Raw genomic sequence first — 17,913 nt, forward strand, 5'->3', positions numbered from 1 at the left:
ATGAAAAAGTGAGACCCAACTATAACAATCAAGGATGCCAAAGTAGACGTATAAAGAGGTAAAGGGCAGATGACCGTAACTGCCACATGGAATGTGGTAGCCACTTAGGATCCTGGGTGAGTGATGTGCTCATCAATGCTCTGCTCAATTATGTAAGAGGGAATCATGCTAACACAATGCATAGGCTTTCATTTTGTAGAGATACCTGCAATCATAGATTTTCATCCCTACTAAGCATCCAACATATACACAATGAAAATGCAAACAGGTAATGTAATAGAGGCATGCTCATATAGAAGGGTGCCACTTGACCATTACCCTAATGGGGAATTATTCGCTTGCCCAAGCAACCTTTTGTGATGATGAATAATGTAATGAAAACACATTAAGTAGATAAAACAAGGAAGGATGTTGAAGTCAAAGACAAGAAGGCAATGGCCAAACTTGCATGTAGCATGTGCGGAAAGTCAAGAACTTAGCAAGAAGTTCAAGTAGAAGCACCTCAACCGGAGGAGCTTTGTTGCATAAGCAAGAGAGGGGAAGCCTCCATGCCAATCAAAGGAACATGGCTCAACTATGAGAGAATGTGGAGCCACCATGGAATGGCTAACAAACCATCTCTCTAACCCAATCACAACTAGCACATACCTACACTATTACTCCTTAGCTGAAATACAAGCCAGCATGTTGGTACCAAAATAGGCAAGAAGTTCCATATCTATCCTTCACATTGAGATGCTTTGGAGCTAAGCTAAGAAAGACAAAGTGAAGCTAAACAAGAGATCCAAAAATATGAGTGGTTGAAGCACAAAAAATAGAAGGGAAGTCCTAAAGGTATTTAGCTAAGGACAAGTTTGTTAGTCTGCCATTTTGTCAGTCAATCATCTCCTAGTTGTTGTGAGCTCTGCCAAAGTCTGATGGAGACATTGGAGCTCTAACTGTTCTAGTGCATTCAGTTGGTCTGCATTTCTTTCTTCCATGTGTGCTGGTATGTTTGTGTTGTGCAGTGGGCAGTTTCCGGCTTTTTCAATGGTCAGCCAGCCTGGGTAATTGCAATTTGAGCAAGGTGGGCTGTTCCCCAGTTTGCATCAGCATTTTTGTGCCCCATGCAGGCTGGTTGACCAGTTTATGACTGGCCGACTGCATTACTTTAAGCCCTCCAGCTGGTTGGCCAGTTCTGGTTGTTTTCTCCTATTTATAGCTGTCTCCCAGTTTGAAGCAGATCATCTCAGTTTTCTGCAGGTTGCACACCCTGACATCAAACTCCATCTTTGTCTCTAGCAATGCCAGCATCATCAGCCTGATCCAGTGCCCTCCTTGATGCTTTGAGTTGCATGCAGGGACTGATCAGTCCATCATTGTATTCAGCATTCATTTCAGATTCAGTGCAGATTTCTCTTCTCTTCCTGCTGTCTTTCTCTTCTCTTTACCCTCTGTGTTTGTGTTTCTCTTCCATTGCACGCGCACACAAAATTAGCCTATGGGCCCAACTCAATTAGTCTAAAGAGCTAAGAGTAGCTAAAAGTGTGAGACTACCCAAGGATATACTAGCCTAACATAACCCAAGAGACCTAGAGGGTGGTAGCCGGAAGGTAGACCCAACATCAGCCACATCCTTCAACAGATCTCTCCCAAGAGAAGCAATCACAAGGGGAGAAGCAACATGGATCATGGATGCATTATCACCCCTCGTAAGGTGGCTAGATGAGCCTATGGTGTGAAATCCAATGCAAATGGCCTACAAGAATAGTCCATTATACCTTATGTTATGTCCCATACCACCCTTAACGAGATAAAGGTGTACCAATCAAGCACAAACCATCACGGTTCCATGAACACAAATGGTTTTGTGCACATCATCGAATCTCGCGTCTAATTACAAGTCAATGCTCTTATACCAATGAAACGTCCCCCTAGGATCCTACCTGCACACGAGACACGAAACTCGACAAAAAAGAGACTCGACATCAATCTCACCTCCCAACCATATAGCTAAATAAGCTCACCCCGAGCCTTGGAGCTAGCAGCACTCCAAGCCACGACCACACCCCAAGGGTTGGTGTCCCATACCATAAACCCACACCATTCCGGTGTACAGATGCGTTGACCAACAAGCCAAGAGTCCAAGAGTGGTGATCACACAATGAAAGTGGACAATAGGATCTTGAGTCCTATTTATAGGGCTCAACTGTTCTAACCCTGAAGTGTCCTTAGTGCATTCACACTAAGTCACTTCGTAACCACTGTGACCAATGCTACTAGCACCCATCTAGATGTCTAGGGACATAACACCTTCAAATGTCTTGAAAGGTTCAAAATGAGGGTGTCGTCCATAAGCTACATTACAAGCGGGTCATTACTCAAGTGGGTGGGAACCAAGAGAAATGGGAGCAGGTGCGAGAGCAAGACCCTCCCTAGTCCCTTCAAGCTGCTACCTTAAGGGAGGGCTTGTGGGTGTACCCAAGGTTTGATAGGGAGAAGATCTAGGAGGATGACCACGGGGCCAAGGGCCTTAGAACAACAATCCTTCTCCACATGACCCATGGGCTAACAATGTCTGCAATATATATTCTTGTTAGGAATGTTATTTCAAATTGAGTTTCCTAGATTCCATCAACAGAGCGTGTGGATCTTTTGAGGACTTGTCTCTCAATCTTGAGAGGTCTTGCCCTATACAAATTTCACTGACATGGAAACTTGAGCCATCTCTAAAGTAGGCAAGAGGAGTAGGTCTCTTTGTGGGCTTGATCTTACAACCGAGCGTGATACAGCAACTCCTATTGTCGATAGTGGTTATGTTGGCTTGTGATCAATCATAGTCATACCAACTTGTGATTGGTTCTCCTCATATCGGCTTATGGTTAATCATGGTCATGCCAAGTTGTGGTCAATTGTGGTGATGTCAATCTTTTATGATCGATGTGATCTTAAGGTGGAGAGTCTTGGTCATGGTGGGGCTAGAGGTTGTGAGATGAAGTGTGGTCATAGTGAGTAGTATGAGTGGTCCTAGGGGTGTGGTCATGGTGGAGTTGGATTTGGAGAGAAGATGGAGAGAGATGTGGAGCTAACAAGGAGTGGAAGGAGGGTCATGGTGAATATTAGGAAAAGTTGCGATGATAGAATGGTCATGGAGATGGATCCAGTACATGCGGGCTATGCATAGCATATGCATATGTGTATGAGTAAGCTATGTGTATACCCATGCTATGCATAAAGTGTATACATAGTCTATGCCTGTGCTTATGCTATGCCTATACATACGTGTATGCATACACATAGCCTACACATTCGCATATGTGTACACATGGCCCATGTATACTCAAAGGCTACGCAAAGCATATATGTATGCATAGCCTATGCATAACATACGCATAGGCCATACAAAGCATACACACATGCATAGCCTACACATAGCATACACATACGTATAGTCTACGCATATGCATACCCATATGTATACACTATGAGAGCTACTCCATGGGCTTGATCATACAACCGAGAGTGATGCAATAGCTTGCATTCTAACTCATAAAAAGTGTAATACTTCCACGCAATTAAAAATTAGTTGGTTAGTTCGAAAGTTAGTTAGTCAATTAATAAGTTAGTAAGGTTACTAACTAAAGTAAAAACTGACTAACATTAATAACTAACAATTTTTATTTAATTAAAATATATATTTTTTTAAACAAGAGTCATAATCCAACTTTTTTCTTAGATTGACAAGGACTGTAGCCACCCTTCACAGAAGTTATAACGTGAACGAGAGTTATGAGCCATTAATCACTAGTATTAATGTGTACAGTATGGATGGTCCAAAAATGTTAGATTTTTTTGGCAGAACTAGCATATTTTAGATATTACTTATTGTAACTATCCTAAAAAGCTATGGAGATTTCTAGAACAAGATGTCATGTAAAAAAAACAAGTGGTTTTTTTCAACATGTTTTAGAGATTTAATACAAAAAAATGATTGGCGAAATTGCACGCGTCCCGATCGCAGTTTACAGACACGAAACAACACTTTGAACAGCAAAAAGAAGGAGTGATTTGGAAGATTTCTAAACAAGTGTCTTGGAGTTTTACCTCCCTTTCGAAGCCAATAGAATTATCAGAATTGTGATTTGAGCATCAGATTGCTGATTTTTCCAAGATCCCCTCCATAAAGAACTCTTTTTCTGAGCCACAACCCTTCTTCTCTTGTTTAGCTATAAATATAAGGCATGGGGAGAAATTAGAGAGGCACAAGGAGACCTTGAGAGACTGCTAGAGAGAGGTAAAGAGAGGGAAGTAGAAGGATACCTCTCCAAGAGGCTGCAAGAAGGAGCGAGAGAGAGAGAGAGAGAGAGAGAGAGAGAGAGAGAAAGAGAGTTACCCCAAGAGGCTGCGAGGGAGAGAGTCAACTCAATTCCCTCTATCTCGGTCTTCGACTAAGCCATCTTCTCTTACACTCTCCTATCTCAAATTTATTCCTCCTTTATCTCTCGAATCCACTTACGGACGATAGCCCCCAAGCGAAAGATCTCTCCAAACGCTGAAACTCCCACCACAACCAACGAGACCGCGAACCAAGGGACCGCAACTATGGAAAACGCATCTTTTATAAATCAAGTGCACCCTCTTGTATTTTTTTTTTTAAAGGGAGAATAGAATATTTACATTAATCATCGCAACTTAATTGAGCATGTTTCGAGATAATGAGCATAATAGGAAAATTTTGTCATCGCATTCATCTTAGGTGATCAATTAAAATCGCACTTAGAAGCCGTTAAATTGCACATAAATTGCATGGAAAATTCATACTAATATATATATGAAAATTTTCAAGAATACGTATTAAACTGCAATCAAGCCAAATAGATTTTATGCATCTGTATCCGTTTGCTTGGTTGAAATAATAGAAAATCTTATTACATCTCACAAAATATAGATTGAACTTATGATAGAATACGCAGAGTTTCGTTGTAGGGAAGCCAATGTCCCAAATTACAATCAACATTGCAAGGACACTCTTTCATTCAAAAGAATGATGAAACTAAATTAGGTTATCGCTGGAAATCTCGGACGATAACGGAAATAAAGCCGAGACTAGATGCTATCGCATCAAATCGGAATTTCCTTCGGTAGAGAGAACAAAGATTTGTCTAGTACATATTATGCACTTCTACTTGTGTTTGTACTTAGGAACACTTGTTTGGAAAAGGAGTTATCTAACAAAGGAATTGATAAAAGAAAATCTTTTAAATTGGATTCAAGTTGAAACACCTAAGAAAGGCGTGTTGATCACCCCCATCTAGCCGCCAACCCTATCCAAGGGGGTTTTTTGATAGCCACGTTGAGAATGTGGACCGAACCCGTCGTGAGAGGTCTCTCTGTAGAAACGTCTACTCGTAGGAGGATACTCAAGTGCCAGGGGGGCTCTGGCTATAAATCCCTTGCCTCCAGATCCTACTCAGATGATCTACGTGAATCGGGAAGGAATCTCAATGCCCTATTACTAGTGCAAGGGCGAAAACTTGAAGGAAAAGACGCATCCTTACGAATTGCGAAAATCGTCCCATGGACAGGATTTGTATCTCAATTGAAATTTTAATATAAAGTTTATTTTCAATGAATTTGTCTAATTTGTATTCATGTCATTGCATAAAATCACGTAAAGGAACATGTGACTAACGGATTAATTAAGGAAGCTGCTTATATGTGTTACCACTAATGTGCCCTTAGGTAAGTAGGAAACTAAAGCTATCAGGAAAGCGGATGGACGAAACCCCCGACAGATCCGTCCTACGGCAGGGTGATCCCAAAGAACTGGGAGGCTTCTCAACATTCAAATTGCAATGACGTATTGACCTTAGATAATATAGGGCAAAACCCTAGCTCATATCGTTTTAGGGGACCGAAACAGAACTTTGCCCTACAGGTAGAGAGGTCGAACAATACATCCCTCTCATTTCCCATTCTCTTTGAACCAAGTGCGATATAAGACCAACTCGATTTAGATGCTCTGCATAAAGTAGGTCATCTGAAGACCGATGCTAGAAGGTTATAGAACGACTTGACTGTTAGAAACCCAAAAAGATTCAGGTCTATCCTAACAGGGTTGGCCGATATGTTATGTTGCGGAGTAGACTCGAGATTGGCTAACCGACAAACCGTGTGACATTCTGTGGGAGTGCCAGGCAACGTCTTTTAGATCAGACTCCCGATGGACTACTAAAATGTGTCGCGACTCAGGCACGTTACAAAATGTCAGCAATAGGAATAGTATAGCTTGTTGCATAAAGTAAAAGTATTTCGATAAAGAGCTTGTTAAGAAATGAAGCAACCCGATTGTTGTCTAACTTCGAGGAACCAATGATAGCAAGCTTGACAAGTGTTCACTTATATTTGGCTATCTTAACTTTCATACTATCCCCTTTCTTAATGGACAACTCTTGGAGATCATGATCAATTGATGTGTCAGGTTCAATCTCTTGCCACAAAGCGGTCAATAAGACAACTCCAACAATCGATGCTAGGGAAAGTGTTGTAATTCGATGTGAAACACGAATAATAACCCCAGCATTAACTCCACTAATCCTAAGCTACAGAAAGCATATGAAAGAGAACCTAATGATAGTTTGGCAAGGACAAGAGAGAACAGCACCAATAACTCACTCAGATGAAATAGAAGGTAAAGTGGTAGATATACCTCTAAGGACGTTTCTACTTCTACAACCGCCTTCATTAACATTTACATACTTGACCTATCTACATCTCTAGAGTATCTCTTACAGCTGATATCTACAAATCGAAAGGAGCAACACAAAGGGGCCTCGATTAAAACAAATTACATCGATTATTCAAACCTAACGTTGCATCTTGCTGATATGAAGATGATGAATCACTAGCCGTCTCAAAAGTGGTATGTCCTCCATGATCCCACCCTTACCAACTAAATGGCACTAATGCATACATCTAATCCGAGTTAAAGGGAAGATTAAGGAGTGCAGTGGAACCACCTTCTACAAAAGAATTCCTCCCCATCTAGTAAAATGTATAGAATATGAAGGCAATGATGCTTTGTCCTCATTCAAAGAATCATACTACCACAGATCCTCCAATGAAGGAGAGACCTAAGTGGACACTATAGGCTCTCAAGAAAGAGGTGTACGAGACATTGAGACTTAGTTGTATGTCACTTGTGCAAACAGAGCTTTTCACCAGCAATATGGAATACTCTTTAGAAGGACACTAGGCACCCAACTCTTATACCATGTGAAGATACACTAGGTTCGCAAAGAAATCACTAAGTGTGCAAACATAACTAGCACACAATGAGCTCAGGCAAGAACGCAAAATGCAAAATGAAGATGGTGTTCTGTCCAATAGATGAATATTGTAAATGAAATGAATGGAGGTATAATGTGTGGGTACCCAGCAACCATTGACTCTTGTGGGAGCAAGCTAAGGGAGTGTCAGAGAGTGTCATTCTCTGTGTACAGATCACAAGTGCAGCAAAACCACCAATCAAGATGTCGATGCAGTAGACTCAAGCTGAGGGTAATAAAATGTAAAACCCAAGGGCTACTCAATACAAAAGATGCTGACAACAACATAATGAAGCAGCTGGCAGCAAAAATGCAACTACCTAAAGGTGTTTAGCAGTAGGCGACTGCCACAAATGATGTAGACGATGCTGGACAACAGCCTGGAACAAATAATACAGACTCCAGAGGCTGAAGAATGCTGGCCACAGCTGCAGAAAATGATTCAATAGGCTGCAGACTGAAAAGTAGCATCTGGGAGACATCCACAAGGCAAGGTGGCAACACCAGTGGCAGCAGCTAGTGGAGCGGGGCAGCAGCAATCATTGGCTGGGAGACAACTTGGAAGGCTGGGCGCCAGCAGTTGGAGATGGAGAAGGTTTCTCCCAATAAAAGAAATTTCTATTAATCTCATCTCGGAGAAAATTCCCCCAAGGTAAAATACAAAGTAACCAGATCTTGTGGCTCATGCAAAAACCAAAAATATCATTTTGGGCCTGTTTAATTAGCTCTGGAAATGCTTGACAAATAGCGCTATACCATTGGCTCGCAAGGCACTTTGAAGTCTGCTCAAGTCATGCTTAATGGTATAGCCAATTATCCTAGCCAAGGTGGGCCGATCAGAAATTTTCTATGTTTGTTAGGATTTGTGGGGCCTTCTTCCTTGCTAATTAGACAATGCCATTCACATTCAAAGCCCAACCCAATAAAAACCCTTTACGGGCTTTACCTAGGTGGTCTATTTCACTTGTATTATCAATAACTCCTTCACACATGAGAGGCTTAGCTAATAGGCCCTAAGAACCTAGCATAGTCACAAGTGATGGGCGGGATGGACACTTGGAATGCTGGGACGCCATCCCTGTAGCGGATCCATGACGGGACGCATCATTTACAAAAGCAAGGTCACTTTAGCATATGTCACTAAGTGATGGAATGGGGACATGAAATGTGATGGGATGCTTGTTTGTGACTGATCCGAGCTGGCATTTGTGACTGACCCATCATCATCATCTTCCCCATTCTCTCTTCTATCATCATCCTCATAATCCTTATCCTCTTCCTCGTCATCCTGCTCTTCTTCAATAGTCCCTTCATGGTGACTGGTCCCTTTCAAGGCTCGCAGGGCGTTGTTTATTGAGACTGTTTTAGAACTATTTGAGGGGCAAACTAGGGCCTTGAAACATAGTCCCTTTAAAGCCTAGCAGGGCCTTGTCTATTGAGACTGTTTCAAAACTGTTTTGAGTGTTGTAGCCTTGTCTATTGAGACTGTTTCAAGCCCTCAAACACCTAGGCCCTTGTCTATTAAAACTGTTTCAAGGCCGTTTGAGAGATGATGTTCTTTCAGCGGCTTTCAAGTATTGTAGCCTAGTCCACTACTTCTTGGACGTAATTCTTTACAAATTGCAAGAAGCTAGTTCCAAGCTTGGCTACATTTAATGGAGTTACGCCTCCGTATGATACTTTGATGATTCACATTCTGAATTTTGAAGTTAAGGCCAAAAAATTTGTTTATCCTTTAAATATATTTTGCATTTTTGAACACATCCCAATGCCCCGTCCCCCATCTCCTATTTTTGGCCATCCCCGTCCTCCATCACTTGTGACTATGTAACCTAGAGAGCTGCTTTTCCATGCTAATGTGGTCATGGTGGTGGTATGCAAGAGGGCTAGCTGATTGGGTGAACGATGTAAGGAATAGGCATATGTGTAAGAACGATGTGACATGATCATGGGGATCATGTGTGGTGGTGTTCATGTTATCTTCTCGAAGCCCACCCTAGTAGACATGCTTCTTGCACCAATTGAGGAGAGAAAAGATGTGGCAAGACTCACGATGCATGATCTACCTTATCGCAATCATGGTCATTTATTAGTTGTGAGCTCTGTACTAAGTCAATGAGGGACATGAGGAGCTCTCTCCAATATTAGACACTTTGGTCAATTTCATCACTTGTCCACTTTTGGTCTATCTGCTCATCTTTGGGTTCGTGCATTCTTTTGGGCCCAAAACACTTGTTCAACCAATTTGGGTGGGTTAGCCCACCCACCAATCGATACCTCCCCTTGTTGATGGAGATTCGCAAAATCAAGGTGACTAATAGGACAAGGTCAATGCTAGAACCTAATAGAACTGAGTGACTAACAAGATTGGGGTGACTAATAGGATAGCATCAAGGTGACCAAGGTTCAAAACCTCTACCAGGTTCATACTTTCTCTCATCAAATAGCATTGGAGATGTAATTTCAATAGATGTCTCCCAACGACTTCCCTACCATGAGGAATTGCATCTACAAGATGGAGCAAACACGTAAGACGTTGGGATGGGATGGGTTCATTATGCAAGAGGTCCAACATTCACAAACCTTTAGTGGATCAAGTGCAATCACCAAGGCCTTCAGCCCAAGTTCGAATGGGGGAGGGAAGCAAAAAGGAAAGCATAGGAAAATAAAGGAGGGGAAGGGTAAGACAAAGAAAGAAGAATTTTTCCAAAAGTGTCCACATTGCAAGCAAGGCAAACCATACAAAGGATTCTTACATCCCTCGAATATTCGTATATATTACCTCCATGATCCTTTGATTGGACACATTACAATTGCCAACGACGACAAATTTATTCCTTCAAGATGATGTTCAATGTACTAGTCTAAGCCATGAGAGCCAACTACAGATTTGCTTGTGCCAAATGTGGGTGATCAAGAGCAGCCCTAGACTTTGCAACAATCATCTTTCTAGGCCTCGCGATTGTTCGTACATCTCATGCAAGAGTCAAGAGTTTGTTATTTTCCCTAGACTATTCATAATGAACTTCAAAGACCAAGTGGTTACAATATACAAGAACATCAGCAGGATGTTGGTTCACTTAGTGTAAACTATGCCCTTATGCACAAGATTATGGAGGACTTAGTTAAGGAGGCTTTGACACAAATACATGGTGCCATGCCATATAAGAGTAACCAGATTTCATTGAGTGGAATCAAACAAGTCTTTGGTTCCATGCCCTTGAGGAAGGAAGGTGATTTGGTGTCAAATGGATCTACAAGACCAAGTACAAGGCTGGTGAAACCTAGACAAATACAAAGCTAGGCTTGTTGCAAGGGTTTTGTTCAAAAGCCGGCTTGGATTATATGGAAACCTTTCCTCCCATAGCTCAAATGACCAACATCAAGATGGTCTTGGCATTGGCTGCCCATCATAGGTGGCCCATTTATCAAATAGATGTGAAGTGCACCTTCTTAATGTTGACCTTTAAGAAGAGACTTATATGGAGCAACCATGCAGTTTTTGTGCCCCAGGATCAGAGGATCAGGTTTATCACTTATAGAGGGCCCTCTATGGCTTGAACCAAGCACTCTATGCTCGGTATCAGAAGATTGGCTGCTTCTCTTTTACAACATGGCCTCCCATATCAGAATATGAACCCTAACACACACTTCACATTGGTCAACAAGTTGGTGACCTCTGTCATCCTTTCTATGGATGACCTAATCATTACCAGGGATTACACTAAGCATATTGCTCATACTAGAGAAATGTTGATGAGCACGGAGTTTGAGATGACAAATTGGTCTTCTTTACCATTTCCTTGGGCTAGAGGTGTTTCAAACACCCATGGCCATTTCATCTTACAATATAGATATGTGGCTAAGCTGTTGACAGCCTTTTCCATGACTCGTTGCAAGCCAATTTTGTGCCTCACACACCCAAGGTCCAAGTCCCAACACACTTCATAGCCCATGATCAATGTCACATGGTATATGTGATTACTTGGGCCAACACTTGCAAGGCAACCCAACACACCACTCTATATAGAGAGGGGGTCTTTTTAACACATTGTACAATTTCAGATTGGACAAGTGACTTGGACACCCAGAGATCTACTACAGGTTTTTGCATTGTCTTAGGAGCAATCAATATTGCTTCAAGCAGCAAGCAAAAAACAGCCCACTCTTGCTCTTTTACTAATGAGATACGGTATAGAGTAGAACATCAGCCACATCTACTAGTAAAGGTGCCAATACTCCCCCAAGGCCAGCTCCATCTCTTCCCAATTGATACCTCATCGATGCATAGCCCAAAAAGAGGGATTGAGAGTGGACAATGATGCTTAACCCAATAGTAGTGATGATCCCTAACATCCCTCCTAGAGCTTGAACCCGTCTAGTGACTGATTCATACAACACCTCACCCCACTACATCTCACTAGGTACCTCAAGCTCATGTAGTCTTTGTAGGGCACAATATCAAACTCTTCGCAAAAAACCACAAAGCAATACTAGATCCATCTCCCATGTGCTCTACTCTCTTTAATAATAGCTCAACATGTGAGAATGTGGTCATAGAGAGAGACAAACAAAGAGTGTGTGGGTTTGTCGTCTTGAGGCAAATTCCTTTCAATTGGAATTGTTGGCGGTGTCATAGTTGCTCTCTTGGGGCAGGAAACACGAGGACAGCCCAAGTTCAATCATATGGCATGTCTAGGTTTGTATTTTGCTGTGGATGTGACTTTGATGAGCCGCGGGGGGCTGATGGCTTTCCATATGGCCAAGAGGCTTTTCTGGATTCCTGAATCCTCGTGGATACTACATTTTATCGGGCCAAATTGAAAGGTTGATGCAGCCTATGCAACCTCCTCCTGCACTTTACTCAGATTTCCCTTGGCAAGATCGGGATCTTGCTAGTTGTCTTTTTTTTCAAAAGGCTTCAATGAACTAGGTGTATCATCTCTTGATTAAGGATAAGCATTGGCTGGTTACTAAAGCCAATGTGATTTGGGAATGCATAAATCCAAGAGTTGGTGGAAAATGACAGTGATAGAAGGATGATTGAACAAGACCCCATTCAAATGCGAGGTCTTTCTTTGGAGAGTTATCATTGGTGGGCTTCCCCTTGCTTCGACCATTTCTAAGCGTCAAATCTCAAATGGCAACAGCTTTTTTTGTACAACCAACGTGGAATCCTTGCATCATAGATTTATTTCATGCCCTTTGGCTAGGAAAATATGGGCTGTTCTGACAAATATTTGGCAAGTGGTTGTTGGTCTATCACTGCACCCTTTTGATAGGGTTTTCCCACCCTGGTGCAGCCACATATGAAGGACTTGTTCCATTTTTTCAGATTTTCGGGCTATTGGCATAATTGGATCACCCAGAGCTTTCATCTTTGACTCTGCCATGGGTGTCCCCACGGACACATAGCCAAACTCAAGGATCTTCTACACTGGCAATTAGATCTTGTGCAACATGTTGATTTTCCCTACGGAGGATTTAGCTCCTTGGCATACAACTATATCTTTTGCTTCTTTGCCATGACTTTTTGTATCTTTCATGTCATTTGAATTTTGTACGCCTTTTGTGATTTGATATAATATAAATTACCCATTACAAAAAAAAAAAGAGAGTGTGGGTGGTCATAGAATTACTAAGTTGATGCAATGTCTTAGAAAGGCCAACATGAGATAGACACCTCTTTTCAAAAGGCCAGCATTAGTGATATACATCCATCTCATCCAATACTTCGTCCCAAACAAGCTTTGAGGTACAACCAACACCTAAGTAGCGGCAAGGGATTAAATAGAGATAGAAAGTCCATACGATGTCCTCAAACGGCCAGCATGAGCCATGTACAACTCTCTCTTCAAAAGGCCAATATTAGTGATATGTCTATCTCATCAAACACTACGTCCCAAAAAGGTAAAGAAACGAATTACAAATCCATTCCCTTAATCAATTACAAAAAGCAACAAATTTACAATCTAAAAGCTAAAAGCTGAAGCCCAACACATAGGTACAAAGCCATTGGGAGCATCCACAACAGATTTTTAACAGCAAACAATTGTGATGAAAAGGAAGGGATATTCTTTTTTATCCATTCTTAATTAGACATGGGGAAAATCCAAGTAAACTACTAAGCACGGCATGCCAAAAAGACCAGAAATCGATATGAAGTGTGGACAGTGATCATGGGACCCAACTTACATTTCTGTTCTAAAATGGAAAACAAAACATTTTTCGCAACCAGATGTATCGCTGCAATTAGCTTTAACCAATATCACACCAGCCTGAGTCCTCTCACAAGCAAGTGTAGAACAGAAGAAGAAAGAATGACAGAGAAGTCATTTAAACACTAGATATGACTGACACATCTGCAAACAAACAGCATATTTCTAGACATAACCCACCCTTCTATGATAAGAGATTGATGGTCTCAAAAGGAAATAAATTTACCAATGTTCCATAAAAGGGACTTTTATGTGGAAGCTCTTCTGCACATTGCAGTAAAAACTGCAAGAGACATGAGAATGAAAAGGTGAGTAGCAATCTTAACACAGATATCTAACGTAAACCACCATTAACACACTGACCCAGTTAATAACATTCTCAAAAACCAGCTTGCCATAAAGTTGTTTGCAAAGACATTAGCTTAAAACTTTTGAGTCCCCCAATCAGCCATTAATTATTTACATCAGAGATGTGAACGCATCTTGTACAAAATATGATGAATGTGGACAGCTAAGAAAAACAGAGCTGAGTTGAGAGAGCCAAAACACCCTTCCAACCAGATTTCTTAGAAAAAATGTACTTTCAAACTCTTTCAAATTCAGGAATGACCCATCAAATAACCATCTTGATTTTAAGAGATTGACTGTCATTATTCTATATGACCCTTTATCCATTAATGATCTTGCCCTTAACACCATAAGATTGCCTCCTAATTTGCGTTACCCATCTACAACATCCAATCTAGAGGCGAAAGCTCCGCTTTATTCGATTACTGGTCAAGGAACTTTCTCCCACCAAAAAGGGAGGTCTGTGTATGACCAACCACACGAAAAAACCATATAATTCCAAAATCCTCAGCACCAAAGTCTTGCAAGTTATAATTTGCTCATCTTCTACTTGTGAGCCCCATCATTGAGTCAGAGAACAACATAAGGAGCTTTATCTAGTAAACCTTTCTTTTGGCAACTGGCCAGTCATTAACAGATGCAATGACATAAGAGGTCATCTTGCCCTCTAGGCATGGCCACATTCTAAAACTTGTTGGCTAAAGTACAAACACCTGCCCTCTAGGCATGACCACCCAGCACCAAGTCATTTCCATCCCTTTACCAGGGGATCACTTTTACCTCTTCCAAATGCTGTTTACCTAATGAAACAAGCACTGGAAGCTTGATAAGAGTAGATGAACCACTTGTTTTTGAATGGTTAAGAGGCTGGATTGTGATCCCAGCATAAAGTAGTTTTCTCCTTTCCATTGTTTTTCAGGGTGTCAAGAACGCAACATTCAAGGAAACATGTTTTGACTCCTCTTCTATTAAATAGTCAGAATAGAAAAATGAAACACTTCAACTTCAAAGAAAATCCTTGAAACATGCACCTAGCTCTGTTGGAGAAAAATTAACCAGCCTTCATATTCTAGGCAGAATGGAAAGTATAGCCATGATCTAGTGGACATAGCCAAGACAATAGATCCTGCTTAATAACCATTGATGCAAATGCATTCCAATCATGACCTTCAAGCATGACCATAAAACCATGTCTCGAGGTGGAATGAGAGGGATGCACACCCATGTTAAAATCCCCCATCAGCAAACCTGGCTTACCTAGTGAAAGACATGATTGTAACTGTCACCATAATTCATGACAATGTGAGACATTATTCAATGCATAGACACCAACCAGCCATAAAATCCCACCATCGTATGTGATCTCAATAACAAGGAATCTGCCATATACATTCCTTTTAATCAAAACAAGCTGAAGTTTCTCATGTACAATCATTAGCACACTCCAAGACTTCAGCGCTGGAACCCCAACATAAAGCAACTTGAAACCATGACAGTGGACTATCCTTCCAGCTTCTTTATGACTTTTACATTCAACAGCACATAGAACACCCCAAGCATTCGCATGTAGAATTCTCCACTTGTCATGTTGTTTGCTACAAGAGCAAACGCCATGAGCATTCCACATGAATTTTTATTCAGCAAAGTGACAAGGATTCAAATCTGAGGCCATTGTTGCCTCCTCTTTGCCTTAGTTGCCAAGGCTACAAGAGCATCATCCTCCAAGAAATTGCCCAATAAGCAAAAGCATTTCGCCCATTGTTGTCCATCTTCAAAGTAAGATGGCTAATCTTCATTAATCTATTTTCTTAAAGAAAGCAGTAAGAGGCACCAAACTTTGCAGCTAATCAATGTCATTATCATTGAATAGGAACATTCTAGCTCCACCATTTGTGATGAGTATTTATAACCAAGTCACTACATTTGCAAAGTTTATGCCCTTTTTACCAAAGGTCAGTTTTAGCACCCCTCTCTTCTCAAAAGCAAACCACGCTCCCTCTCCACATAGCATGTTCTCTCTCCTCATATCAACATCTTTCAACCCATCAAATTTTTGAATGACATTTCTCAATTATCCTGTATCTTTTTTGGACCTTGATTGTTAATGTTTTGGTGCCTTGCCTAAGATATACCGCTATCATAGCAAGTTTTCATATGCTCTATTACCTAAAATTTGGGGTTGCTCAACCACCAACTAGACCAAATTTTGGGAACGGACCAACAATGTTCTGCAAAGGTGCGAATTGGAGTTTTCAACATTTTTAGCACATCCCCAGCATCAATTTCTTCATCCAATGAACTTATTCAAGGAATAATCCATTTTTACATTTTCATCCTTCTCTTTCATAGGGGCATTTGGCAATCTAGGCAGCCATTTTGGTTATATTTTCTACTATTGTGAAGTAGGTGTATTTCTGTGGACACTTAGGAAAGCATAGCCAATACACAGGAATTGTTTAAGATGAGTTGATTGATGACAAACATGATGGCACAAGTTGTCTCACTTGGGCATATATGATCAAACATGTTTTAGTGACAAGGGCTTTGGAATTTTGTTACAGGAATTGATGCAAGGCCTAGAGGCAACAATAATGCATAGCTCATCAGATGTCACGTTTTCTTCACCCACAATCATTACTCCTCGCACTATCAACATCGGTATCCCCCTCTGAAAGGGATAGGGGATCCAAGGGAACTTCTATTTGGAAAGCCACTTTCAAGTAAACCTGCCTAAGTTGTAAAAGTAAAGTTTCTTTTTGCCATTTACAAACAAAGATCACAGGTTCCTAAAGATTGAGGCAAGTAATAGGCATATTTAGCAATATTCTTGTGATTACCAACCCATAGTTTTGCCACTAATTTGGGACAAAGGATGAAGTGGCTCAACATAAGATGTTCTGTACTGTCACTATGGAAGCAAGGTTTTACTAAATCAGAAACTTTGCATTTCTCCAGTTTCAGAGGAAGACCTAAGATTGCAGTCTATGAGAACCACTTAATTCAATGCAAATTAGTTGGCAAATTGTAAGCGGCTAGAGACCTTGGGGATAGTGGACATTCATGTAGATCACCCAAATACTCTATTTCAAGTGGATGGGGAGGAATTTCTCTACTACATATGCTATCCATGAAAACCAGAAACTAAAGAAGGGAATTTAGGGAGAAGCAACTAGCTAATGCCAAAGTCACATACTTTATCAAAGTGATAAGCATTCAATTAGAAGCCTCACACAACGTTGTACCAGACTCTACATAGTTTCTTGACTCAAATCACTCTGAATAGAAGAAATCAAGTCTTTGTGTGCAAAGCCACTTCTCCCCTCCCACAGTTCTTCTAAAGATTCACAAGAACACAAATTTCACAAGACAAAACAAAAGCAACCAACCAACCAAATTATATACAGTCCTTGTAGTTACAAGTGGAAACAAATGCTATGAACCCACAAGGTGGCCCCCATTATTACTGTCAATTGAGCTATAGATGTCAAATTCCAAAATCCATGTCTGAAAAAGAATGCATGTCCATACATCAGAGTAACCAAGGAATACAATCTATATGAAGTGGTAATATACCTTGAACAAATCATTTCAAAAGCAATACATATTATTCTCAATCCAACTCCACTTCAAAGATTGTCTATCCAGTGATCCACAATGCATTACAAAGGAACAACTAGAATACCACCATCAGATTAACCTCAGAGAATCTTACTTGCAAAATGTCACTTTCTGAACCTTGTAGCTCTCTGTAAATATAACCATAGCAAGTTTCCTGCCCAAAAAATACAAATATTCTCTCTCTCTCTCTCTCTCTCTCTCTCTCTCTCTCTCTCTCTCTCTCTCTTTTTCGTAAAAGGTAATTGTATTAATTACGAAAAAGGTTTCATGATTACAAGATACACGATGGCTCTACCCCATCGTGTGTACAAACTGACTGTTTACAAGAACCAGAGGGCCAAATAGTTACAAAATCATGGCAAAGACGCGGAGGAAATTGCCATGTGCCAAGGGCGTAAGTCCTCCCGAGAGAGGATGGCTCT

The 17,913-nt window shown here is 41.0% G+C and overlaps 1 protein-coding gene across 1 annotated transcript in view; it reads right to left on the reverse strand.

The window, feature by feature from the left end:
* ABH1 (ARM repeat superfamily protein) overlaps window positions 1-17,913 on the reverse strand; it is a 154,322-nt gene that overhangs the window by 88,896 nt on the left and 47,513 nt on the right. Inside the window, exons 2-3 of the mRNA XM_087676835.1 lie at window positions 17,586-17,645; window positions 13,752-13,808 (exon numbers count right to left, since the gene is read on the reverse strand). Of these exons, the coding sequence (XP_087532961.1) occupies window positions 13,752-13,808; window positions 17,586-17,645 (117 nt within the window). The remainder of the gene's footprint in view (window positions 1-13,751; window positions 13,809-17,585; window positions 17,646-17,913) is intronic.

This window comes from Lygodium microphyllum, chromosome 4, assembly GCF_053477565.2.
Source record: "Lygodium microphyllum isolate KBCC chromosome 4, Lygodium_microphyllum_v1.1.10, whole genome shotgun sequence".
Lineage (NCBI taxonomy): Eukaryota > Viridiplantae > Streptophyta > Polypodiopsida > Schizaeales > Lygodiaceae > Lygodium > Lygodium microphyllum.